Source organism: Vigna unguiculata, chromosome 7 (assembly GCF_037176805.1).
Source record: "Vigna unguiculata cultivar grain cowpea cultivar isolate G323 ecotype 2 chromosome 7, ASM3717680v1, whole genome shotgun sequence".
NCBI lineage: Eukaryota > Viridiplantae > Streptophyta > Magnoliopsida > Fabales > Fabaceae > Vigna > Vigna unguiculata.
Genome location: NC_140798.1, coordinates 42,185,066 through 42,211,138, shown reverse-complemented (window position 1 = coordinate 42,211,138; position 26,073 = coordinate 42,185,066). Strand labels below are relative to the sequence as shown.

General features: G+C 33.6%; 1 protein-coding gene and 1 pseudogene across 4 annotated transcripts; both read right to left on the bottom strand.

The window, feature by feature from the left end:
• Positions 1-4,391: 4,391 nt before the first annotated feature.
• LOC114191906 (tripeptidyl-peptidase 2-like) lies at positions 4,392-24,790 on the bottom strand. 4 transcript variants are annotated; one of them, XM_028081358.2, is made up of 34 exons: positions 24,302-24,770; positions 23,768-23,846; positions 23,608-23,681; positions 23,171-23,280; positions 22,982-23,062; positions 22,300-22,386; positions 20,665-20,807; positions 19,247-19,397; positions 19,041-19,163; positions 18,782-18,865; positions 18,495-18,682; positions 18,202-18,376; positions 17,986-18,107; positions 17,809-17,888; positions 16,692-16,750; positions 16,053-16,207; positions 14,408-14,586; positions 14,160-14,272; positions 13,919-14,089; positions 12,703-12,831; positions 12,495-12,595; positions 12,296-12,413; positions 11,457-11,536; positions 10,919-10,991; positions 8,431-8,516; positions 8,292-8,343; positions 8,077-8,211; positions 7,829-7,900; positions 7,204-7,296; positions 6,939-7,034; positions 6,662-6,760; positions 6,220-6,312; positions 5,136-5,351; positions 4,392-4,919 (listed from the first exon to the last, which is right to left on the bottom strand). In XM_028081358.2, the coding sequence occupies exons 1-34, from the start codon at positions 24,657-24,659 to the stop codon at positions 4,761-4,763; spliced, it is 4,134 nt and encodes a 1,377-aa protein (XP_027937159.1). In that variant the 5' UTR covers positions 24,660-24,770; the 3' UTR covers positions 4,392-4,760. The 4 variants fall into 4 exon arrangements, 3 of the variants coding, with proteins under 3 accessions (XP_027937159.1, XP_027937160.1, XP_085532344.1); XM_028081359.2 differs by lacking the exon at positions 23,608-23,681 and having other exon boundaries at positions 24,302-24,536; XR_003606033.2 differs by lacking the exon at positions 4,392-4,919 and having other exon boundaries at positions 5,166-5,351; positions 6,609-6,760; positions 24,302-24,790.
• LOC146884881 (uncharacterized) lies at positions 8,715-10,293 on the bottom strand (annotated as a pseudogene).
• Positions 24,791-26,073: the final 1,283 nt, after the last annotated feature.

Below are 26,073 nucleotides of genomic sequence, written 5' to 3'. Positions count from 1 at the left end.
AGATTAGAGAGGGATAAGAGGATTTTGACTAACACGTGATAATTTTTGTGATTTTATGAAGATACAACAACATTAATTCTATTTAAAGAGATATAAAAATTTAATTGAGAAAAAAAGGTATTTAAACAAAAGTGAATTATAAATTTAAATATAAAAAATAAATTATTAATTAAATATTTTTAATGCAAATAAGTATTTAAACTTTATTTTGAAATAACTTAAAATGAAGATTTTAATTAATTGAAAGAACATATAAAATAAGGATAGTGTTCAGAATACCTTTTCCTAAAAAGGTGTTTATATTAACCGATATAATTATTAATAAAAGTTTACATTAACAAAACAGCTGGATTATTTAGTTCAAAGATATTGCACGATAACAAACAAAAACAAACATGTAATGATAGGTTTAAAATTAATTGGCATTAACATTAATTAAACGGTAAAAATATATAATATACATTTTGGCTAAATTTAATTTATGTTAATGTGACAAAAAAGTGTAAATATTTATGTTTACAAAATTCTAAGTTGGAAAGGGTATCCATTTTTCCACTAAGAAATATGATGATAGTTGAGAAAGAAAACAAAATATATAAATATTTTTGGTCAATGTAATGTAACTTTTTTTTAGGATGTAAATTTTCGTATATAAATTTTTTTGGTTAAAAAATATTGGTTGAGAAATTGAAAATAAATTATTTTTTAAAATATGAATAAATTACAAATTTTATTTAATAATTTTCAATAAAAATTACAAATCGATTAAAGAAAAACCCAACAAATAGAATTATTTGGAAAAATAAATAAATGTTAATATAAGGGTAAATCAGTAATTTACCAAATCATCCTACAAATCAATTATTCTATTCTCATTTCACACTTATCTCCTCTTTAAGTTTTCACTACAAATCATCGCAAACCACTTAAAATAAGTATACACAATCTTTGTCAATCATCTCATATCAATCCTCACAAATATCTACAAATAGTAAATAGCCTATGCCAAACAATGACTAAGTCTTGGATTTTCTTTTGTAGGCTTTTATAGAGGTATTGGATTCCCACAAGTTTTGAAAATATGATTTTTTTTTTTTTATTAAGATCAACCTTTAATTTTGATGTTTGGTGCTTATGATAGAATTCTTAAGAATAAATCATAGCAAGTCTAGGATGTGATCTTCATTTAAAAAAGAAAAAAAAAAAAACTAAATCGTGACTTTGTATCTTGAATTATCTAATTTAAAAGAAATACGAAAGCTAATGTAGAGATCTTCATTGTTAATGCTTTTTAAAATATATGCTAAGAGTTACCACACAACTAACTTGCACCTTTTTACCAACGGTCTTTACTAGTAGCCTCACGAAAAAAAAAAAGAAAAAAGAAATAAAGCATCTATATCAAGGGTATAAAAGAGAAAACATGGATGTCTAGGAAATAAAAATCTTTGTAGATTTGTCTTAAGAAACCGGTGTAGTGAAAACATTGGAATAATTTTCAACAAATATGTTTTGTCTTATATTTTTCAACAAAAAAAGTTTTAAGTTTAATTAAATCTTACAAAATCGACTTGTAAGATAAAGTTTATCTGACTTATATATTTTAAATTCATCTTATCTTTGATCGATGTATATTTCCAATATATTCCCTCACACCGAGACATATACTTTTTAAGTGTGGAACTAGAAATTAATGAGCAGTCGATAACGGTTCAATAGCAGGTGTCATAATAAGCTCAATAAATAATAAATATCGCTAAGATAGACTCAAACTCATGACTTTGATATTATATTAAGAAGTAGATTTTAAACCTAACTCAACTTTACAAAATTGACTTGTAAGATAAGATTTGTACTCACTTATATACTTTACATTCGTCTTATCTCTATTCGATATTGGATCTCCAATATTTATTTCCACTTGAGAGAAATATTTATAAACGTCCTTTACATTGAATTATCAAGGTTTGCAACACTTTTTTTTTTTAAATGAAAATAACACTTTTTTGAATTATTAAGGCTATATCATTTATCAATAATCATATTAAAACTGGAGAGTTCCTTTCCACCAAATAAAACCAACACTTCTAATACTGGAATTAGGCAACTTATTAACATATTTGCTAGATTGAGTGCGTGTGTGACCAAATCCCTAATGTCTCGTCCAAGCAAGGAAATAAGAAAGTGTGACCTTTTTGTCATTAACAATTTTCACTGCACAAAGGGCAGACTAACTTTCGGTAATAACATATATTTATTAAACGTTTTTATGTTGGACTGATGAAAATAATGTCTTGATAAGTCGAACATCGCCTAGGATAACCAAGGGGTGGGTGGTAGTGACTATATGATGGGTTCTAAGTTCATGATATTATGGGTTCTAAGTTCATGATCTTCCTTGCCCCAAGTCAAAAACACTTTGAACCAATGTTTGACTTCTCTCATTCTCTTGTAATAGAGTGTTGTGAGGTGTAGTTAAATTCTTGCTCTGAAGGGTGTGGGTGTACTTTGAACCAATGTTTGACTTCTCTCATTCTGTGTGTTTTATGTGTGTTGTACAAATTTGCACATAGTGATTATTCTCTGTGATTGTGGATTTTCTCTGTATTTGAAGTTTCCACATTATATTTTTGTGTTCTCTAGGTTAATCTTATTTCTCTGTTAATAGAGTGATTCTTGGAGATAAAAACGGTAATGTTTTTAATTGATGATGCGTTTTCTCCAATAGTGGTATCAAAGCTATGGTTCGGTAGGATGTTCTTAGTATGTTATGTGGTTGCAACGTAGTATAATCTTCCATGTCAGAAAAGATTAATTCCTTGTTAAAAAATCATCCTTGGTTGCTGAAGTTGCTGAAGTTGCAATGAGAAATTTGATGAAAGAATCATTGTCAGTGTTGTGTTAATGCAATGAATCTGCAGCTGGGTTCGTGGAGGTGTAGATCTGTAGTGGAGTTCGTGTGTGGCGAGATGGTCCTGGATCTGCGGAGGACATTGCAGTTGGTGCTTGCATGGCCCGGTGAGTGATGTACGATGGAAATCTGATTTGTGAGTCACAATTTGCGGCATGTGCGTGGAGGAAGTGCTCTGCGGTTTACAGATCTGCTTCAACGAGAGTCAATGGTGGTGCTATGTCAACAGGCGTTACGTCAACGAGTGTTGCGTCTTCGGCAGGGAGTCAAATGGCACGGTACTTGCGAAGTGCAGATGTTCAATCTGTGGCTTTTCGCAATGTTCGGTGGTTTTGTGTCGTAGGTTACGACATGGTTCCGACGAAGGGTGTATGGTGTTAGCATTGGCTAATATTTATGCAAGGTGTGTGGTGATTACACACGGACATTGATTAACATTGATGCAGGGTGCATGAAACTCTTGGGATGACTTAATTCGGAGTGGAAATTCTTGGGATGGTTTGATTCCAAGTGGAAAATCTTGGGATGGTTTGATTTCAAGTGAAAATTCTTCGGATGATTTGATTCCAAGTGAAAATTCTTCGAATGGTTTGGTTCCAAATGGAAATTCTTGGGATGGTTTAATTCCAAGTGGAAATTCTTTGGATGGTTTGATTCCGAGTGAAAATTCTTGGGATAGTTGGATTCCAAGTAGAAAATCTTGGGATGGTTTGATTCCATGTGAAAATTCTTGGGATAGTTTGATTCCAAGTGAAAATTCTCGAGACGACTTGATTCCAAGTGACACTCCTTATGATGGAGTATGATTGCTAGTATAGGTAATGGAAATATGTTTATTTTAATTATGGTGGAGAATGTTGGGCTGATGAAAATAACATGTCTTGAAAAGTCCTACATCACCTAGGATAACTAAAGGGGTGAATGTTAGTAACTATATAATGGGCTTTAAGTCCATGATGTTCCTTGCCCCAAGTTGAAGACACTTTGAGCCAGTGTTTGACTTTTCTTATTCTCTTGTGATAGAGTGTTGTGAGATGTAGCTAAATTCTTACTCTGAAGGGTGTGAGTGTTTTCTGTGTATTGTACAAATTTGGACATAGTGATTATTCTCTGTGGTCGTGATTTTTCTCTGTATTTGGAGTTTCCACACTATATTCTTGTGTTCTCTGAGTTAATCTTATTTATCTGTTAATAGGGTGATTCTTGGGGATTAAAACGGTAATGTTCTTGATTGATGATGCATTTTTCCCAACATTTTACTTCTATTTCTTCAGTTACTTCATATTTTTCACTCAATAGATACTAAATCCAACATTAAATATTCCAAACAATAAAGAGCATAATAGTAAGATCTCAATTGTTGCTTACACTTAAATATGTATTTCCACGCAGTTTGGCTTGGATTAGTCTGAATTCAATGTAATATTTGAATTCGGAGGTATCCAACCAAAACATAACTATTAAGAAAGAACAATAAACATTAAAAAATAAAAACTGAAAACCACATTAATTCTGTAATTGCTAATGTCAAAAGGGATGATCCACACAGAAGGATTGTGAGGCACTTGAATGGAATTACAAGATGTATAAAACAAAAACAGTCATATCTTGTTTTCTTTTATTTTTACATAGAAAGAGTTTGTAAGCACACCTGGACAATGATGGGATGAAGGTAGCTTGGTAGAGAATGGAAACTCCAATGTTGTTTTGAAACTGGCAATTAAGCTGGGAGGTTGTTGGAGTAAAATGGTCAATCTAATGCTGCATGAATGATTGCCATGACAATAAATAACTAAGTAGAAGGACATTTCCTTGCATTGCTGTTAAAAAACTTCACAATGGGAAGAGCCTAGAAAAGGGGCAAGCTTGGGGGGAAACGCACAAGCATCCATTCCCTCTCATATGTACAAAAATGAGTCCATCCAATTTCCTCAAGCAAAGAGAGCTTCAGTTCATAGAATTTCTTCTGGGCAGGCTCGGCATCATCTTGAATGATGTCATTCAGTACCTGAATAAGGTTCACATATATGATTAGTATAATTTATTGGACACTCCTAAACAATGAAGTACGCCAATTGTATGTGTAAGGAGTTTGAGACAGAACTTGTGTCAACAAGAGGATTTTTGTGGAGAAAGGAAACTAAAGATTTTGTTACATTAGAACTTAATAAGAGGGTCATAAATGGCAGAAACTTACACAAGATTTTTAGCAAAATGAAAATACCTTCAATGCTGTTCCAAGCCTTTGATTACGCCTCTCGTTTGTAACCAACAGGATTCCATATTTTCTGCACTTGACATCAACCAATTTCTTCAGTTCATTGAAGTTCTCTTTGAACAAGTCTGGATGAACGTCATCATCCTTGGATTGCTCATCAGTTTTCTCCACATCTTGTTTTGCACCTTCTGTAGCAACCGAAGCTAAGGACTTTTCTACCTCCTTTGACAATATACAAGTCAAGTTTTACTTGATAAACAATAATTAAGTGATACTATTTTCATAATGGAAATCTTTGACTTATTCTGACACTGTAACATCATACTAACCCAATAACGCAAGTCCAAACTTGAAAAGAGTAGCTTTTACTATTTCACATAATATGACATCCAAAGTTTGAACTTGAGAAGGAAAATATACAGCTACCTGACTATACGAATATCTACAAGATCAAATGTTGATTTTATTTGAATCGAGTATGCATTGGGCTCAACTAAAGCTACCTAAGAGTACTTCGACCATACACCTAGCAAATATGAGCTCTTTAAACACACTCTTCATGCCCAGGATTACATATTAGGAGCATGGAGTTTGAATATTCCAATGCCATGTTAGTGTTGTGAATGGACTAGGCTTAACTGAATCTACAAAGCTATATCAATTGGGGTGGATTTGTTTGAGTCAACAATTACTGTTGGCTATATACCTAGCCAATGAGGGATTATAACCGATCTAAACAGCTACTAGGTTAAACAAGTTTTAGATAAACTAGCATGGAAAATGAAGCAGGCAGAACATATTTATCAATGGACAAAACTTAGATCAAGTTCCCTATATGTTTTCATCAAGTTCTCCAATCAAAAAAATAATATGTGGATGATCTTTCCAATATTAAAAAACCTGCATTAAAATGTGCTTGAGATTTTTAAAAGAACATTCCCTTGTCCTTATTTCATAGACCAGTGATGGTAAGGATATATAAAAATTGATCTATGTTTCATCTACATGGTATTTCCCTGTTTTGCAAATGTGAATACTGTGACTGTTGATAGTGTACGCTCATTGCTTTCAAGAACATAAAAGCTCTAACCTTCAAAGACGCAATCTCTGCCAGTGCAAGCCCCTTTTGGTAAAGTGCCTCTGCCAACTGATCACGGGTTGAGTCCATCTCTTTCTTGGTTTTCTACAGTGGGATTAAATATCATCGATTGCCAACAAATTGAAAAGTGAAAATCCATGGTGATAGTAATGTAGTGCCAAAATTTATTGTCTAGGGGATGGAACTTCGGAAGTAATTTTACCTGACAATGATTGTTCTAACATTTTATACATTATCAGGGTATAAATGTTTGTTTTCACTATCCTATCATTTTCAGACAAACAATTGCACAGCCAACTTCTATAATTATAAAAGTCCAAGTGCCAAAACTACAACTAATCATGTAATATTGAAAAATGTTCTGAACAAACAACACTCACATGCCATGTCAGTGGCAGGGGTAACTAAAAGGATAGGGAACATGGATAAGCACCTCTGCTTCCTCATCTTCTGGATCATGTTTTAGTGCAAAAAATTTTGCTAACTCTTCTTTATCAACACTGTCAATAACCTCATTTGCTGCATCAATTATCTGCGAAGTGTACTAAAAATTGTCAAAGAACTAGCCTCTTCATTTCATTCACGCATTACTAAATCGAGCAATACTTTTATCAACACAAAATTGCATCAATATAGGCTTGTAAAGGAAAATCGGAGAGAGGGGGAAGGGGGGAAATAATAGTAAAACATTTGACTCGAACAATATGTACCTCTTCATGATGAAGAACTTTGTCTTTGATATAACTTCTGGAAACTAAACCTTCTAAAATCTTTGCAAGCAACGGTGTGTGCTTTGGATATTCAGTCTGGAAGGAAACATAAATTTTGCAATGATTTAATTTCAACCTAGAGAATAAACAGCAGGATACAGTTTTGAATAACAGTAAAACAATATATATATATATATATATATATATATATACACACACACACACACACGCATATAAAAAGAGAGAGGGAGAATTATATACTGACTTTGAGTGAGGCAGACAACTCCTTCCATTCAAGGCACTCTTCATTGCTTCCTTGTTTTAGACCGCCAAACACTTTCAGTTTTGTATCTCGTACCTGAAAGGACAAGTCAATGCCAGCTTAATAATACCATTATTAGGTCTTATGAAGGGAGATTCAATAGGAAGATTTGACACCAATAAGTTAATCCATATAAGAGACTACAACACTACTTTCTACCCAAAACCTTAAGGTATTGGTGTATGAGTTTTCTTCATCATATGTTGCTCAACTTTATCATTATCATTTTTACTCAATGTCCAACTCAATCTTACACTAGGATTCTTACCAATTAAGGCAAAAGATATACGATCTGAAATCTTTTATATCTACTTTGTGATAAATCAGAACTGTAAGAGAATGTTTTCTGGATTTGGAGAGATAGAAAAGTAAAAACAATTATGACCTTCCCTCACAAGATATTCTTACAATAACTTATTATATTTATTTTACATATATTTTTAAACTGTTAATGATAAGAACAAAAGCTCGCATCTTCTACTTAATATAGCTAAAGTCAAGGCTTATCTATCACTCTTCAAGTAAATTATAAATATATTTTTATAAAATTACTAGAATATTTGCATACCTCTTGTTCTAAGCGTTCAGAAACTGTCTTTTTGGAAGATAAGGAAGAACTTTTTCCCTTGTCCTCGTCAACCTTTCAGCAGAAGGTAAAAGGAAAATATGATTAGAGATTAATGTATAGCATACGCTTTATAACAGTTGATACATCAGCAAGCTTGGTGCTTGTCCAAATCAGAACGTATTGATATGTACAATTACAGAGCACAAAGGAAGACCTTAAGGTGGGTAAGTGCATAGGTAGATGATAACCTTATTTGGGGGAATGATATAAGAAACCCGATGTGACACAGGATGCTTTTCTGGACTTTTACCATCCTGTAGACCAGCAAATGATAGTTTACCATATGATATTGATCCCACCAACACAGATCCTTGTAGACAGTTCTGTCAAAGTAAAATTACAAAAGTTACTAAATTTTAACAAAACTCCAATGGAGATACACAAAGAAAGGAGGACAATGTACCTTGGGAAGTTTGTCTTTTGGTGGAGGACCAAGATAAAATCCTTCCTTTATACTATCAATAAGCAAACATCAGTACCACAGCACAATTTAACATTTAAACCTTAAGGAACAAGGTAGGGACTATAAACCAGTAACATACCCCGGAACTAACGTTGAGGACTTGAAGGAACTATCTCCCATCACAGGACCATCAGGTTCAGAGAAAAAGCATAACCGAATGATCTCCTGGAAACAAAGTCATACATAAATGGTGATTAAACAAATATAGAAGGAATCAAATAAGTGGCCAGAGCTTTGATAATGTATATAAATTTTATATCTTCCACGAGCATTCCAAGAAATGTAAGTTAATCATGAGATCACATTAAGATTCCAAGAGAAAAATCAAATTTAGGAACAACTGACCAAATAAGAAGCTTCATTCTAATTCTCTGTATTTGACTGTGTTCCAGCGAGAGGTATCCGAGGATCCCTCAATAGAGCATTTGAGTATAAGTCTATCTTCTCAGAATTCAAAGTCTAATCCGTTATGCAGCATAATAAGGATGAATTGGTCTCTTATTATCAAGGTTCTATTATTAATTTATAGAAAATAAGTTAGTGTAATATGTGCTATGTTCGACATCTCATGTTGGGTGTTTACCAATTTTTTTTACATTTCTTAACAAATCGACCCATGCATCCAAATAGAAGCTAAAACATTATAAATAAAACCGCAAACATGTCATAGAAAATAGGAATAAGAAATTTGTACCAGGTATATTGTGTTTCCACTTTTTTTTATATTATTTAGTTGAAGCAGAGAAAGAAATAAAAATTGAGTACTTAATTAATCCAGCACAACTAGTCCAAGGGTTTATTGAGACTTCACCAAACTCCATGTCACTGAACGCAAAAAAGCTCTTTATCATCTGATCTGGCCTCAGATTCCCGTGCACAGCCACCTCCAACATCAGATTAAACACATTCTGGAAATCAGTGTTCATCCCTCAATTCATTTCCCTCACAAACTCAGTCTTGGACTTTAGATCATCCCCTTCAATCAAATGAAATTGAGGGTCAGCAGACAAAGTCACAACCTTCCCCTTCCAAGGTTCCTCACATAACTCACACACCAACAACCCACTGCCACACAATCATCTACCACCCTCTTCCACTGCAACTCAGCCACATCCCCACCATCCTCATTCAATGACCTTATGATCTCATGGGGAAGCAAAGCACCAGCAACAATAGTGCTCTTCATTTCACATTCTCCAAGTAAGCCCCAAACCTCTCCTTATATGCTTCCAAACCCTCTCTTTGTAAAATTTCATAGCCACAGAGACAACCCTATTGTAAGGAATCAAATCCCAACAATTGGCCCAAATTAACGCCTCAGGCAACTCCAACACCTTTTTACAAAGGCACCAACACCTTCTTCCTTAATCGATTGCGAACCCTATAAGCATAATACGCCTCCTCAACCCCTTCACGCTCTTTATAATCCTTATGAGGAAAAATCCTATTTGTAATAGTTTCACACAACAAAATGTGACGATCAAAAGATGAGTACATAGAGCGACACCATTTTGCGGCAAGACTTTGGTCACCGACCTAGATTTTAAGAACTCGAGTTCCTTCCTCAAACACTACAAAATAATCAGAGAAATGATCATGAAGGAATCCAAAATCTGGGTCGCTCATATAATGATCAGTGAGCTTCTTTGCCAATGCCTCTTTTCTCTTCTCTGGCCACGTCTGCAATTTCTTTCTCCAAAGACTTGGTTTTGTCCTTCGCCATGTCGATCCTTTGGTCCAAAGCCTCCATTTTCCATGTTTGCTTCTTCTTATGCTTTGGTTTTGACTCTTGTTTGTAGCCACGTTTTCTGTTATGCCAGTCTTGTTTCTGAATTTGGTGGGCTTCAAAACCTTCTAGAAGGTGGTAAAGGATTTCAACGAGGTCCTTTAAGCATCTGAAGTCAGAGGCATCGAGGAATGAAAGGATAGACTCATATATCATCTTAAGAAATTGAATTTTAAATCTAACTTAATCTTACAAAACCAATTTGTGAGGATTGCACTCTATTTATATATTATAATTCAGCCTTATTCTTATTCAATGTTGGATCTCCAACAAAGAGGACATTGGGTGATGTGAAGTTGGGGTTCCTGTGTATGAGTGTATGTGTTGTTATGAAGAAAGTAGAATTGATGAAATGTTTAGGTTTTGATGAGGTTGATTTATTCAAGGAAATAACAAACTCATTTATAGAATTGAATAAACAATTTAGGTTTTGAGGAGGTTGATTTGTTCAAGGAAATAACAGACCCGTCTTATTATGTGGGAAGAACATACATATATATACTTTGAATTTTAATAAGAAAGAAATTAGTGATACACAATGTTATAGTGGGGGGTTCATGGATACCTCTCATCAGAATAGAATTTTATATATCAATTCTTCTACTGAAAGTTTGTATTAGCTTATGGTGGGAAAATACTTTTTCTTGTTTTCGGTCAGCTTTTGGGGGGAGCTTTTGGAAAACCGTTTGAAAAACTCACAATCATGTAAAGACAAATGAGACTGTTGCTAAAGCAAAAGGTACAAGGGATGCTCAAAGTCATTCAAAATTTCATGTACTACCTTCTCTTCTAAATTCCGCTGGATGAATAACACCAGCTGCTTCATCTTTTCCAAAATCTGCACATTGTCATGCCTGAAACAATAAATTATATGGAGTATTCTTAAAATATGGACTTAGAATGTAAACTAACATAAATCCAACTTATAAGGGGAATCCAAACTTCGGAAGTTCTTTTTAAGTGTCTCTAGTGAATGTAAGACTAAACTACTATCGTTGAAGCTGTAATTAAGACAACCCACAAAGAGACCACACAAGAAAAGCAGGCTAGAGGTTTCCCCGATGATAAGGCGATTTTCCAACAAGTCTAGGACCATGTTTGATACATCTCTCATTCTCAATATTTTTAAACCCTAAAACTATTACCCTTGTAATAAATACGCCATCTTTCTTTTGCAAACATTAACAACTAAACCTTCAGGTCCTTAGAAAACAACACAACTGGACTATTCAAAGTTTATTTATGCCAACTAAAGATCAAACACCATAAGAAACAAACATAATTGGTCATCCCAGTACATGGTTAAGAAAGAGTTGTACCTTAAATACAGTTGTAAATTGTATTCTCCCTTGGGAAGTTTTGTAGAGTTCGGATAGGCATCTCCACTTGAATATACTTTCTACAATCAGAATCGATAAATATGAAAATGACATGTGATAATAGCAAGGTCATTTTTTATCATGTTCTTATATTCAACATGTGTCATTTTTATTTCCCTGTTAATAATAGCAAGGTCATTTCTCGGTAAATATTAGTTTAGAACTAGTGTAATGTAATTTTGAACGCAACTGATAAAAAAATAATTAAGTTTTTTAGTTTTTTAGTCCATTTTAAATTTTGTATATAGCTCCCACCCAATCTTGAAGGACTCTACTTCCACATTTCAACCTTAGATATAATTCTTAAACATGTGTTTTATTTATCTTTAAAATGTTCTAGACTAAAATTGAAAGGTAAAAAGAATAAATATTAGTTCAAACCACTTTTCTACAATGTTTTTTTTTCCTGGATTTGGATTAGTTTGACCCGTCTTTAAATGTGTCAATTGTTTAAAATTAAATTGCAAGTTGTTAGTTCGACTAATTGGTCTGACATGGGATATTCAGAGTGTTATTTGTGTATCATGTGTATAAAGAACATTTCAAAGCAATTTTGTTTCCATTTTTATTTCCAGTAATTATGATAACAAGATTATTCCCTGTAATCACTAGGTCCAGACTAGTATATCCTAAGAAAATAATATACAATTTTTCAGTCTTCTTTTCAAATCTTGCTATCCGCATGCCTCAGAAAGTATCATAAATGATAAATCATTCCACCTTCCCTCAAACTTCAATCTTCAAAAGAAAAATGAAATTAAATATCAGAATGAATGTACCTTGTTTGAATCGGAAATGATGTAAAATTGAGACTCAAATTTAGTATCATATATCCGATCATTTAGAAACGGTATTTGAGGTTTTATTTCAGCTCCATCATCCAATTTGATCTTGTATCTGAAATCAGAATAATGAGAACAGGTCATCTAAACATTGCAAAGATAAATTAAGCACACAAAGAAATTTATAACTACGCACGTTAACGTCAAAGCTAGTATCTGCTTTCCAGAGGGGAGTTTGTCACGATCACTTGAAAGTGAGCTAATCGTAGCATCTATTGGTCGATAGGGGACCCTTATCTGCATTTTTTTAACATAAATTAGGACAATAAGTTAAAGCTCATTACTTTCCCACATCACAAGCACAAAGGAATAGCACAAAAAGAAGTTGAATTTTACAAGCTAACCTTATTTAGAATTCCTACTGGTGCAAGTTTCTCAGATGCCAATAGCGCTTCAGCATCAATTCTGATTGGTGCTTCACTCCCATCAAGTACAATTTCCTCTTGATTGACTTTTATACCATGATACATAACCTGGAATTTTATATAACTAAACAACATTGCATCTCAATGAAAAATTAATGTAATTTCCCATTCAATTCTTTGACCAGAAGTTATGAGAAAAGTTACAGTCACAGAAGAAAACAAGACACCCTTACTCTTCAAAGCGTCCAACAATATGCAAGGCCTAGTTACAAAAGGTGCTGAACTTGAAAGATAAGACTATATACAAACACAAACACATACTTTTGCACATCTAAATTCTAACAATTTTTTTAAAAGGGAATTACAAAGAAAGTTCATCTGTATGCTTTATAAGGACATGCTTGATTTTTCCACTAATTAATAAAATTCTACTAAAACTGCACAAGCCAAAGAAAATGGGGAAAATTTGAAAACCATAAACATCAATGGGTTCAAAATGATGGAAAATTATGCCCTGCTTGAAAATTAATTAATGTATTGGGTCATCAGTGCTTTTCAAACCTTCATATCAAAACTCCCTTTAGACAGAGGGAGTCATTTATAATTAATTTAGCCATTTATTGTCTTGTCTTTGGCCGTGTTATTTTCTCTTCAATTATTAATCTAAGGGACATAACTAACCATGGATTTCAATCGAGATTAAATTTCAGCTGACAATGCCAATCAAATCCCAGACATCTTGATGCCACATGTTACCATGAGAGATTTCTTCAGGCTTATTAATGTGGATTACAAATAGTTGGTTACTATCTGATTGAAAGAGGAATGCTTTGGAAGGTGGTTGTTTTGTTGGCATCTCTTCAGACTTTCAGTGTTCTGAGCACACGGGTACTTCAAGATCTCCTTGTTATGCAAAAAGGGATTGAAGAGCTCTCTTCTAGTAATTATTTTAGAAGCATTATTTTTAGCATCTTCTATTGTTTATGGTGGAAGTAAATTTCTTCTTATTATACAAAAACAGAAAGAAAAAAAAAATGGTAAAATCTCCTCCACATTTAGTGCCACACATAGCCAAAAACTCTTGGTAGCCATTATCAAATTAATAAGGTGGCGTAATAAAGGAGTTTAGATAAGTTCTCATGACGTAGTTTGACCAATTCAAAAAAATAGGAGATATAGACATGAATCCTGTTACCTCAAGATCTACCCTGGTGGTCTCATGACTGCCAATGCCACTTGACCAGAACTGAGCTATGACTAGTTCCAATGTCTGGCCACCTACTACCCTAAAGGTAAAGCTTTTGGCAGCAGGAGAAGAAAAAGTTATCACATTCCTCCTTGCAAAAGGTCTTCGCAATGGACATATCTACACATAGTGAGCATGTCAAGAGAAGTTCCATACTTAATCTACAATAATTTCAAACTGCAGATTGTACCTGAACTGTGTGCACAAAAAATCTTCGAACTGTATCAAAACTTGATGCGTTCATGGTTGCTTCAATCCAAGATGCACCATTTGGCACTTCTATATACTTCCTCTCAACATGGCCTGGTGAAGCACAAAATTAAGACATGAAGTATTGGTTTTAGGACTAAAGAATATAAACTAGACCAAAATTGCAAAAGCACTGCGAAATATAATTTAAATGCAAAGAGATTTCTGGAAACATTTTTAAAAGAGCACCTGGCAGGAATAACATATTTGAAAATGAAACTAGAGGATGTCTGTCAGTTACAGCCATGGGCTTAGTTACAGTAACTGGAATTCTGAAAATAGGACCACGCCATGGTGCTTTGTAGTCAATACCATAAAGCTCATAGTAATGCAGACCATCATTTAAATTGGTAGGATCTACAATTATGCTGAAAAAGGAATATAATTCGTCTGTCATTAAGAAAACAAAAACAAAAAACAAAATTAGCAATTCAGTTATATAGTACATGTCTAGGTTTATGTTCATGTGTCTGTTACTAGTTGTTGTTCATTCACTTCATTGTAGTTTAGATTATCAGTTTTATTTCCCTTACTTTACAGTTGAAATAAATGAAGAAAAGAAACAAGACTATTTGATAGGAAAAGTATATTTTAGCAGAAAAGCTTAAGAATGATGCATGTGAAAGATTAGAGATTATAGTGTACAAATTTCAAGGAAAATAAGTTGGGATTATGTATATTCATCGTGGAGGCCTTTTTTTTCTCGCATAACAACTACCAAGTTTTGTCGCTGTAAATGGAAATTTCATGTTTCCAAGAACCTGTTTGGACAAGGTTCTTTAAAAGCAATATTAGGAGAGGAAACGATATGAAGAAAAAAATGATACTGACTTGTCTACAAATTAAAATTAGCTCATGTAGAAAGTTAAAAATAAAATAAATAAATAAATAAAATAAAATTGGAGAAACTACATGAGAGAATTTTAACAAATTAGTTTATGTATAAGTTAATTTAAACTTACGGAGATTTTCTTTTTTTTTTCTTCATATTTTTCATGCTTGAAAGTCCTTTTGAAAAAGTTCAACTAAACATGCTCCTAAAAATTATTTAAAACAAAAGTTACGGTAGCTTATAAATTATAATAAACAAAACTTCACAAATATTTCAGACAAAGAGATATGTTCATGAACAATGCTTTTATGGAAAATAAATGCCAATGCCCATATACGTATCATCTTTAACCATAAACATTAAGAATATTAACCCTATGTATAACCTTTTTATTAAAAAATGTGGTAGCAGAGGAAGAATTCACTTTTAAATTACTTCAAATGTATGCATTATGTAAAAAACAAATTTGGATCATCCAAACCCTGTCAGAATTATATGGTTATTACATATATAAACAATTACATCCAAACCCAGTCAATATCAAAACCCTACGCACACTAATACTCATTTAGATTAGAATAAAAAATATGTGCTGGTGTGTTTGGTTGGACGGATAGAAAATAAGGAAAGTGGAGAAATTTCTTTCTAAATTTTTCCATTAGTGCAAAAACGAATGAAATGGAATAAATTTCTTGTGAGAAATATATTTTTATATCAGCTAAAAATATTAAATTAAACAGTATACCCCATCTATGACACTTTCTTCCTTAAGTCCATCTATGAAACAACACAGACAAGGGTGCATAAAGAATAAAGAAATGGCCTAAAATAGATGTGTCCGCTCCTTTAAAAAATTCAGTTGGTTCTTCATTCTCAGATATCTATAAGACATACATTGATGTATTTCTATCCCTAAATCTTTTCGATAAATATAACATTATGAACTAATTAAAAAACTATACGTACACTTAGAATGAAAGGATATAATAAAGGATGACTAACTTGAAGGTACGACCATTATGAGTGAGTAGTAGATACTCTGGAGCTTTCACAACTGTCTGATCTGATGAGTGCAACTCAATGAACTCCTCAAACATAGCCAATTCCTCAAGCTTCTTGGCATCTTCATGAAATTTTGGATCAACTTGCACAGTCCACTGTCAATAAGTGCAACACATTATTAAAAAACTACCCCATCAGAACACAAAAAGAATTGCATTATAAATTACTTTTCCGTTAATTGATAACAAATTCAACAACAGCAAAAGTCTTACCCCACTAGATGAGCAGATTCAGATAAACATAGATTTGACAACACACATGAAATATTGTAAGAAGAAATCTCAAAGCACAATTACGAGCATCAAGACTCATCACTTTTGTAACACTCCTCCAACAATTTCCTAACAAAATATCAGCAAACACTACCTTTTTTTCTTATTGTACCCTATATAAAGCAAGGTAAATCAGTGTTTGTCAACTCAACAAATTCTTATAGTTCTTCGTCAACATAAAAATTAGGTACATATTACTATCAGTCATTGGTTATTTGTTTTATCACTTTCCTATCTTTATTCCATTTTACAAGACTTGAAACATGCTACAATTATCAATGCGCACTAAATGTAAGAATTATCTTACCTCCATAGGTTGTTGGCAATCACTAGCCTCCCTCAAGTAGATGCCCCGTGACCAAGGCTCTGCCATCAGCAATTATAGAAAGGGATATAATTTGGACATTCAAAGTATATGCTCTAACGAGTACTTTATTTTATTTTTTATTTTTCTTCCTCCAACAATAATTAAGCACTACTGACACGATAACTCGTCAGTTTTATTGCTCTACTAAAACATGATTAATACAACACTTGCACAAAGGTGAAAGACATCCTGTCCTATTTACAAGTCACTGCTAGAAATATGTAGCCATGCAACATTTACTTAGGGTGCTTGGTTACACCAGTTTCTTTTTCGCCCACTATTTTGTTCCTCTGAATTATAAGTTAGATTGACATGAGTTGTGCCCCTGAATTATAATATGAATTTTAATTTGTCAGCATATAGAAGCGAACTAGACCTTACCGGATCTATAAAGAACTGTAGGTAATATATGGATTAAGAAAATGTTTTGGTCATGCATCAAATAGTCAATTGGATAATGCACACATGCCCAAAAGCTCAAGTAGGCATATGAGTCATCATATAATCAAGATATTTACTTCTATAGTGTTTTTATGAAATATCCATAAATGAAAACAGTAGTTTGGCCTTTTTATTATGAGAAATTATTCTTGAGATAAAAACTTGCAGTGACACACCAATAACACCTTTGTATGGACAGCAATGTCCCTACTGCATGCACCCAAACAATTTTAAACTTATGGGCACGATGACAATAGTGAGAGGTGTAGGAAGGTGATCTCCTACTACATACAGGTGGCGTGCAACATTTGGACATGATACAGTTACAAAATAGTTCTACCCAGAATTATTATTATTTTTTTGTTAATCATACAGATAATGCGACTATATTAAGCATAGGGAAAATGATGAGATTTACAGCCCTTTTAGCACAGTAAGAGACTTTCTAACATGTTTTCCCTTGTGCCCCATTGAAACTAAAAAAGTTTCAAAACTTACAAATACTGCACATGCTTCATATTTTACAACAATGGCAAATATCAGAATGTCAGCAACCATCATAATTGTACATGACTAAATGCATAATGGAAAGTCCAGGAGAATGTAGTATGCTCACTTGTTTTTCCAGATTTATGGACCATAATTTGATATCGAACATTTGGAATATTTTGAGACTGCTTTATATATTCATAACACCTGTCATCAATTATTTGATTTAAGTCAATAATAAATCTTAAATAAAAACTATTTACCAAAACTTCCATGAAATCAAAGACTTGTAAATATATCATACTTGTCAACTTGCATAAGCCCTTGCCCAGTGGACAACTTTTCCTCGGGTGAACCACCTATGGGAACAGATGTATTTTCAAGGGCCTTCCTCACACTATATGGACTCACAGGAATCCCCTCAGCCTGCATGTGGAACATTCACATCACAAATTACCATAAAACTGCATAGTAAAACCAAATGAAACATACAGTCTAAATAAGAATCATGTCCAAGAACCTTCATTGCACTTAAGAGCAATGCAATTCCACCACAGGCTGATGGTGATGCCATTGACGTCCCATTCATGAGCATACGCCGTTGAAGAGTCCATGTAGGAACAGGAGCAACTGCACAACCAGGAGCACTTATAGAGATGCCAAGATCTCCATCAGTTGTTGGTCCACGACTAGACCTGTAAATATTTCCACAAATAATGCAATGAAAAATGATGCAAATCCAGAAGAACCGGGTAAAAGTTAAAAGGATATAAGAAACAATCCAATTTTAAACTCACATAGAATAAAATATACCATGTGTATTCAAGTCCATCGGAAGGAGGTGCCACAACAGAATGAGCACCAGCTGCCATTGCAGGAGAAACATAAGCTCCAACACCTATAATATTTGAAGATGTACCACCAGGTGCTCCAACAGTGCTCAATGCTGGCCCACTATTACCAGCACTGCTCACAAATATCAGTCTATGCTTGTTTACTGCCTAGATATAAATCATACGCAATATCCATAGCTCAGAGAACAATAAATGACAAAGGAAAGATATAATTGGCCCAGTTAAAAAGGAAGTCTTAGAAGATACTTCATTCACAAGGTCAACGAACCGTCCATAGTCTGGCAGTGAAGTAGGCTCACCATAACTCATATTGATAAGATCACATTTATGCTACAAAAGAAATGAGACAAGGCACATCACTACAACGTAATAATACATGTCAAGCACTGTAAATTATTAAACAAAATTAGTTTTGTCAAAGATAAATACTACTAAAGACAAATATACATCAATAATTGAAATCTGAATGATAGTCATGCCATTAAAAAAAATATATTTGAACCACCTCCACCGCAGCTATCAGAGCCCTAGTCAGACCAGTTCCAGTTTCCATTGAACCTAAGCGAGAGTCCCCAATTTTACAAGATATTAATTGTGCTCCAGGTGCAACTCCATTCAATAAAGGTTCCTACCAACAATACTTTATATTATAATGTATAATACTTTCCATACGAATTGAAATATATGGATAAAACTATATCTGTACTGTACCTCTGGGTGGAATGCAGCAGCTATACCAGCAACATGGGTGCCATGAGGGGAGCAATCTGTTACAATGCTTAAGACATTTCCATTATTATAGACATTCACAACATATGTACAAGCATCTAATTTGCTGAAGATACCATACTTCTTCTCAGTCCTGAAAAGTAGACAGTAATAGTTATTATTCAAATCATTTTAACTTTTAATACCTACCACGCTGATTAGAACTAAAATGTCAATTGCTCCTATAGCTAAACTGCATTCATTTATACAATGCCACTTGACTACTTACTTCAGAAACATCTGTCAAGTATCAACTACTACAATAAAGATGGGAGAAACCACTGCCTTTTTCCTTCTTAATAGTCACGTTACTTATTTCTGGAAAATAATAATTTTCTTTTTTTAAATTTTACCAGAATTATTTGTGATGTAGAGATGAAAATGTGAGGTGCTTTGGAACAGCACCTATTGAAGAAGCAATTGATGGAAATAAGAAACTCAGGATTGAAGTGGTTTGGTCATGTGAGAAGACCAATAGCTCTGCTCCAGTGAGAAAACTCAGAAAAGTTTATCAAATTTTGAGTAGTCTAATTATGTGAGACTAGAGGAAGATCTCATAAAACATTAGGAGAAACTATTAATAAAACATTCTAGAAACGGTTACCAAAAAAATAATAAAATTAAGTTAAGAATTATTTTTCATAGAAAAAAATAGCACATTGTTCAGGTAGCTGTATAGTATATCATCGTGTGGTAGTTATTCTTGTTAAGTTTTTGTTCACTGATACATAAATTTGCAAGACACCTTAGAATCCATTTTTAAGAAAATAAACAGAGCTGTCCAGAATGTTATAAAAAAACAGCTCAAAATATTATTTAATGTTTACATTTAAAACTGTTCAATTTTCTTAGAAGCAAGAAATGATTTGAAAGTAACAACAATTTCATGTATAGCATGCAAGTCCTGCTTAACATTTATTGAGCTTCAGAAGATACTTTTTTTAGTCCTTTAAAAACTATAAATCAATGGATGACTTGACAATCATCTTACACTTTCCTTTTAAAACATGTACATCATTATGCAACAAATATACTCTTTAAATCCTGCAAAGTTGTTTTGAAGCAAAAGCAATACGACAAGAAAACAAAATTCATATATAATTCAAAGGAAAACACACTTTATTTTCAATGCAAAGAAAAAGAGTAGAAAGGGGCAGGGGAACAAAGAGTCACATCATGAGTTCATGACAAATAGAATGAGCTTTAATTAACTTGTAAGGTGTAACTATAGCATGGGGGCCTTAAGCAATAAATTCATTCAGTCAAAAATGAGTATCAACCAATTTCCAAACACTTTTGTGCACGAAAACAATCAACTGAGATTAAAACTTCAGGTAAATAACATAAGCAACCAAATGTACCTATAATTAGTTAAGGGTACAAAATTAGCAAGTTTCCCACAGTCTGGATCATCCTCAAGACTCTGTGTGTCAATTGCAACCCTCCAAACCTCTCCATCATACCAGACAACAGCATCTATGGCAGGCCCTCTATCATCATAACTCTAAAACATATAACAGCATTGCCATTTTGGTAAGACAACTAAATTGACTAAAACATGAATGAGATCAGAAAGTAAATAAAAGGCAAAGCACAAGTTTAGAAGAACTTTTTTACGAAAGATAGAGATGAAGCAGTAATTGTGTTTTTGTGAAGAATGCAATGCTTCCAACATTGTCTCACACAGGAACAAATGTTTTATAAAAATATTATCATTGCTACTAGCTAGTTATGAGCATCACTAACAGCAGTAGAGCTACTATTGAAAACTCATCTTAACTGTGGTCTCCGTTGATCCACCATGGTTGCAGCCTCGAGAGGGGGGAGTAGTCTCACATCGACTAAAACATGATCAATGTAATCCTGATAAGGCTTGAGAAATCCTCACCTTACGGGCCATTTTATGGAGTAAAGCCAAGTCCAAAATCCAAATGTAAGATGCGACATGTCAGGCCCATAGCTCTAAACACAAGGGAGTGTGCTGGAAAACCACCTTAATTGCAATCACTGCTAGCCACATTTAAGGCAACATCTTTAGGGCTACCTCAATTGCAACTCAAGGGAGTGTGTTTAGCCTCGCACACTGACTATATGTATGAACAATGTAGTCCAGTTCTTATATGGCTTGGATAGTCCTCACCTTACAAACCATGGGTTAAGCAAACCTTCACCCCTATGAACCATCATAAATTTATGGTTCTTACAAAGGATACAGAGGTTCATGGTTCCCTCGAGGGTGTAAACTTGAAAGAGCCTTTTAAATATAGCACATGCAGCTCATGTGATTATTGGTTCCTTTATGTGGTTCCTATTGATCTATGTTGTTTTTGGTATTGAGTTATTCAAGTTCATTTTATGAAGCAAAGAGTATTCAACTATAAAAAACCTATTTCTTTTGTTAAAGCAGTATTAACGATAAAACCTCACATATTTGCATCCCAACTACGTGAGAAACGTCACCGTCACTAGCATTGCAAAACCTGACAGTGTGACAACACAGACTCCAAAATCATTGTGACAAAAGTATCAAAAGTAGGAATAGCAGAAGCAGATGATATTTCTCCTAAACAACCCTAAAAACATTAGTTCTATTAAATTTAGAGTCCATGTCTATAACGTATTACTTTATAATTTACTTGGTTATAATCATACTATAAAAATATATCACTGTTCAGAGTGTAACACAGAATATAAACTTCTTCACAACTCCTCAATTCTCCCCATAACCATTATAGATGTCCCCATGAAAAAGTTATAGACCAATGCCCAAAATGAAGGAAAGAAAACAACTGCATCCAATCAAAAGTTCAGGGAACAATAATTCATCATTCACCACGAAAATGACACCATATTTCACACATAAAAAATATGTTCAGCAATACAGAAATTCAGAATGTCATATAGCTAAATGGATATTGGAATAAAATACTGGTTTCAAGGAGTGGAAAAGGCAGCAATATACAGATCAACAGAAGTTAATAACAAGTTCAGCCCACCTCAGACTGCTTCCTCAGAAGATCAAGTTTATTCTGAATGTCTTCACGAACCCTTTTAAGATTAGCTTCCTCCACCTTGACGTGTTCCTAGAAAAGAAGACAAATCAGATTTTGAGTTACATTGAATAGAAATATATAATGGAATGCAAACAGGAATATTATAACAAGAGAAGGTTTTTATCGGTTCACAAAGTTATTAGAAATATAAACTGATAACTAAAAAACAAAAGAAAGATTTCATTGTTTTACATGAGTCACCACATGAACATAATCACGCTTCCCACAATGCTAGTATAAACGCAATAATTTCTTTCTACCTTTTATTCACTTATACTTTTAAGGCTATGAGGCAATTTTTCTGCCGATCAAAGAAAGCAGAAACTAGAAAAAATGTAACAAACTGAAACATAATAGAAAATGTACATCTGTCACTAAAAGGAAGGAGAATACCTTTTGTCTTTCCAAACACCTTATTCATGTTATATGCATGCATACAAAAGAGAAACAAGAAAAACATTTCAAGAAATGCACTTAAAAAATTAATTCAGCGCTTGCAGTAGCTTGCTTCTAAAATATTGAAGGCCTAGTGCCTACTAAATAAAATGTTGAACTGTTATGAGTAGATCATATCGTAGAACTGAAATAATGGCATACAAGAAGAATCAAGCAAATTTTACAAAACCTTATCAAAATCAGTAAGCTGCTTTACAGCCTTTGCAATTTCCTCCTGGTTTTTCTCATCCCATTTTTTCTTTCTTTCTTTCTGCCAATGATTAAATTAGGAGAAGAAATGGGAAAATCAAATCTATTAGCCATAGGTATTAAGTACAAATTGCAACTATAATAATATTCTGAAAATGTCCAATGCTACCTTCAAACGAGAAGTCAAATTTTCTGTAAAGAGTTCATAAACCAATTTGTAACCCACATGCCAATCACCAGAGGGATTTTTCCAGGCAGTATTGATGACCAAAGACGCCCCTGTACAGATTTTGCATGAATGTTTAAACACAGACAAGAACTTAATGTGGTTCATATTCGTTGACTAGGGAGAAGGAAGAAAGAAACAGAAAAGAATGATTAAATATTATAGATACTTTCTTAGGAACGGAGCACAAAACAAAAGATAAAAAATAAAACAGAATAGTTGAAGTAGGATTGTGACTTCAAATTCAATCAAGAATTTAAAACTGATAAGCAACTAGCAGTCATCACAAGCGATACATGTTAAGATGAAGGCACTAGATAGTTGAAATAGTACAACATATTGAAGAATTTTCCCATAATTTTTCCTTAGCTAGCACTAACCAGAAGCCCCCAAAATACAACCATCAGCATCAGCCTTTACCACCTTTGAGGTATCAACGTCTCCGCTCCCGGTGCTGGAGGGGGAAATAAGTATATCATTGCTTATTGGTAAAGTAATACAAACCAGATAAAACTTCAATATCTATTAGCTAATTCCTACCAATCAAGAATATCGAGAATTTTTGGTTTCCCATCTGAGGTCACCTGTAATCCAGCTGCAGCCGGGTCTACACCAGAATCTGCAAACAAGCAGCTCTTATGATTAAACTAATTTATCATATAAACAAGTACATCAATTGATCATCAGAATACAAACATAATAGATATTAGTCGATGAAATTTTTTTAAGGAAATAAATTAGATCAGCACTATGCCAGTGACCGTACTACATGGTGAAAATTGCATCTATGAAAAATTATACTCATGCAAGGTCAATTATATTGAAGGCTCTAAAGAACTACAATACTTCCCCTCCAGCCCCGATGTACCTCATCAAACATACTCATTGTGACCCCTCTCAATTCAGCCTGAAAATAATCGCCAAAACTCGTATTTCTGTCTCCCAACAAAACGTTCTTCAACCAAATACGCAGCCACCCAACCCAGTACTCAAATTAGAACACCAACATCAACTCATGACCAATAACCACAACATGAACAAAAAAGGAGAACCTTTAGAGAAAGGGGTACCCACCGAAGATAGCAATGAGAGAACCGCGCCCGTCGTAATGTGGGTGAGCATGGAGGAAACGGTCAGCGCCAATCTCTGTCTTGGGCATGAGAGAAGCCAGGAAGGTTGACTCGTTCAGCTTGGAGTTGCGGAAAGTGGCACCGTTGTGGTTGTTGTTGTTATCATCGCTGCCACAGCGAGAAGTACAATGCATTGTCAATGCATTGGGGACAACCCAATTGCTTCTTCTGAAGGAAGAACTGCGATTGCGTTTCCTTCTCGTGCCGATGACCTTTGTCTTGGTTATGGGGAGATGAATGGTGGTGAGAGAGTGAGAGGGCAACGAGGGGAGTCTGAGTAAGAGTGTGTGTTGGTTATGCATAACGTGATAGTGAATGAATTGAATGGTGAAGATGTTGGGGCTGTGGTATTTACGGACTCATCATAGATAAGATTGGTAGATGTGATTTGATTGGTGCCATTTTATATGTTTTTGGGACATTACAGAGCTTTGTCTCTTGATTAACGTTTTTAAGTTACAACTACTGACGTAAGAAATACCTTAACTCCCTTCGTTGGAGTACTATGTTCTTGTCGAGCCAAAGCACATTTTATATCTATGAAACCGCAGCAGCAGCTATATGGGGTAGTGCATGACTCTTCTGTTTGACAAATCCACCAGTGAAAACATCGTAACATTCCAAACCTTTGTCACAGTAACAATCAACTCCTTCAATAGATTGGCTACATGGTATTATGCGTACAAGATTTCAATAACTTTTATTTTATTTTTAATTAAATTTATAATTTCACAACACTTACATTGAATATCATCATAATTATTGCAGCAAATTTCAATTTTCGTTTGAGAATAATATTAAATTCTTTTGAAAATTATATTCAATTTTAAAGTATTTATATATGATACCAAAAATATGATATACATTCTCCTAAGTTTTAACCCTCGTCATATTTCATTTTATCTTTCTACCTATACTTCTGTTTCTTTATCAATGGTTATTGAACATGATATTATCATCTCATAATTTTCTTTGAATTATTAATAGTAAGACTACTGTTATCTAGTCGCTTCTTTACTGTTTTACGTGTATTAGATTAGGTCTATATTTACTACTAGTTCCAATTAGAGATGGCAAATAAACTCGTGTCTGTGGGTATCACCCGAATCTGTCCCCGTTTTGACGGGGAATCCCCGCTTTGACTGGGTATGGGTATGGGTAATACCCGAAATTTTCAACTGGAGATGGGGATGGGGATGGGGATATATATATACCCGTCCAAATACTCGTCCCCGCTTAAATTACTAAACTATTTATAATTTATTAAATAATCTAAAAAATATATATAAATAAATAATATATTTACACATAAAATATAATCTATAACTATATATAAAGGGGATTCCCTCTTTTGTGTCCACATTTCATAATTCCAACTTTACCCTTTATAATTTAATTATTTATTAAATTTTTAAAAATTAACGGTTATTTTTATAAGTTTTTATAAAATTATTTACTTATCTCTTTTTTCTTTTTTTCTCTTACTATTCATCAATAGTTATTTTTCTCTTATTTTCTTCGTACATTTTATTTTATTTTTTATAAATATACTTTTATTTTGTTTATTAAATTAATAACATTACAATATCATCAATTCTTAATATAATTCAAAAAATGCGTGCACACAGGCGCGATAGCGCCTGTGTTTACACTAGTATAATATAATATAGTATATATACATATAAATAAAATATACTTATATATATATATATATAT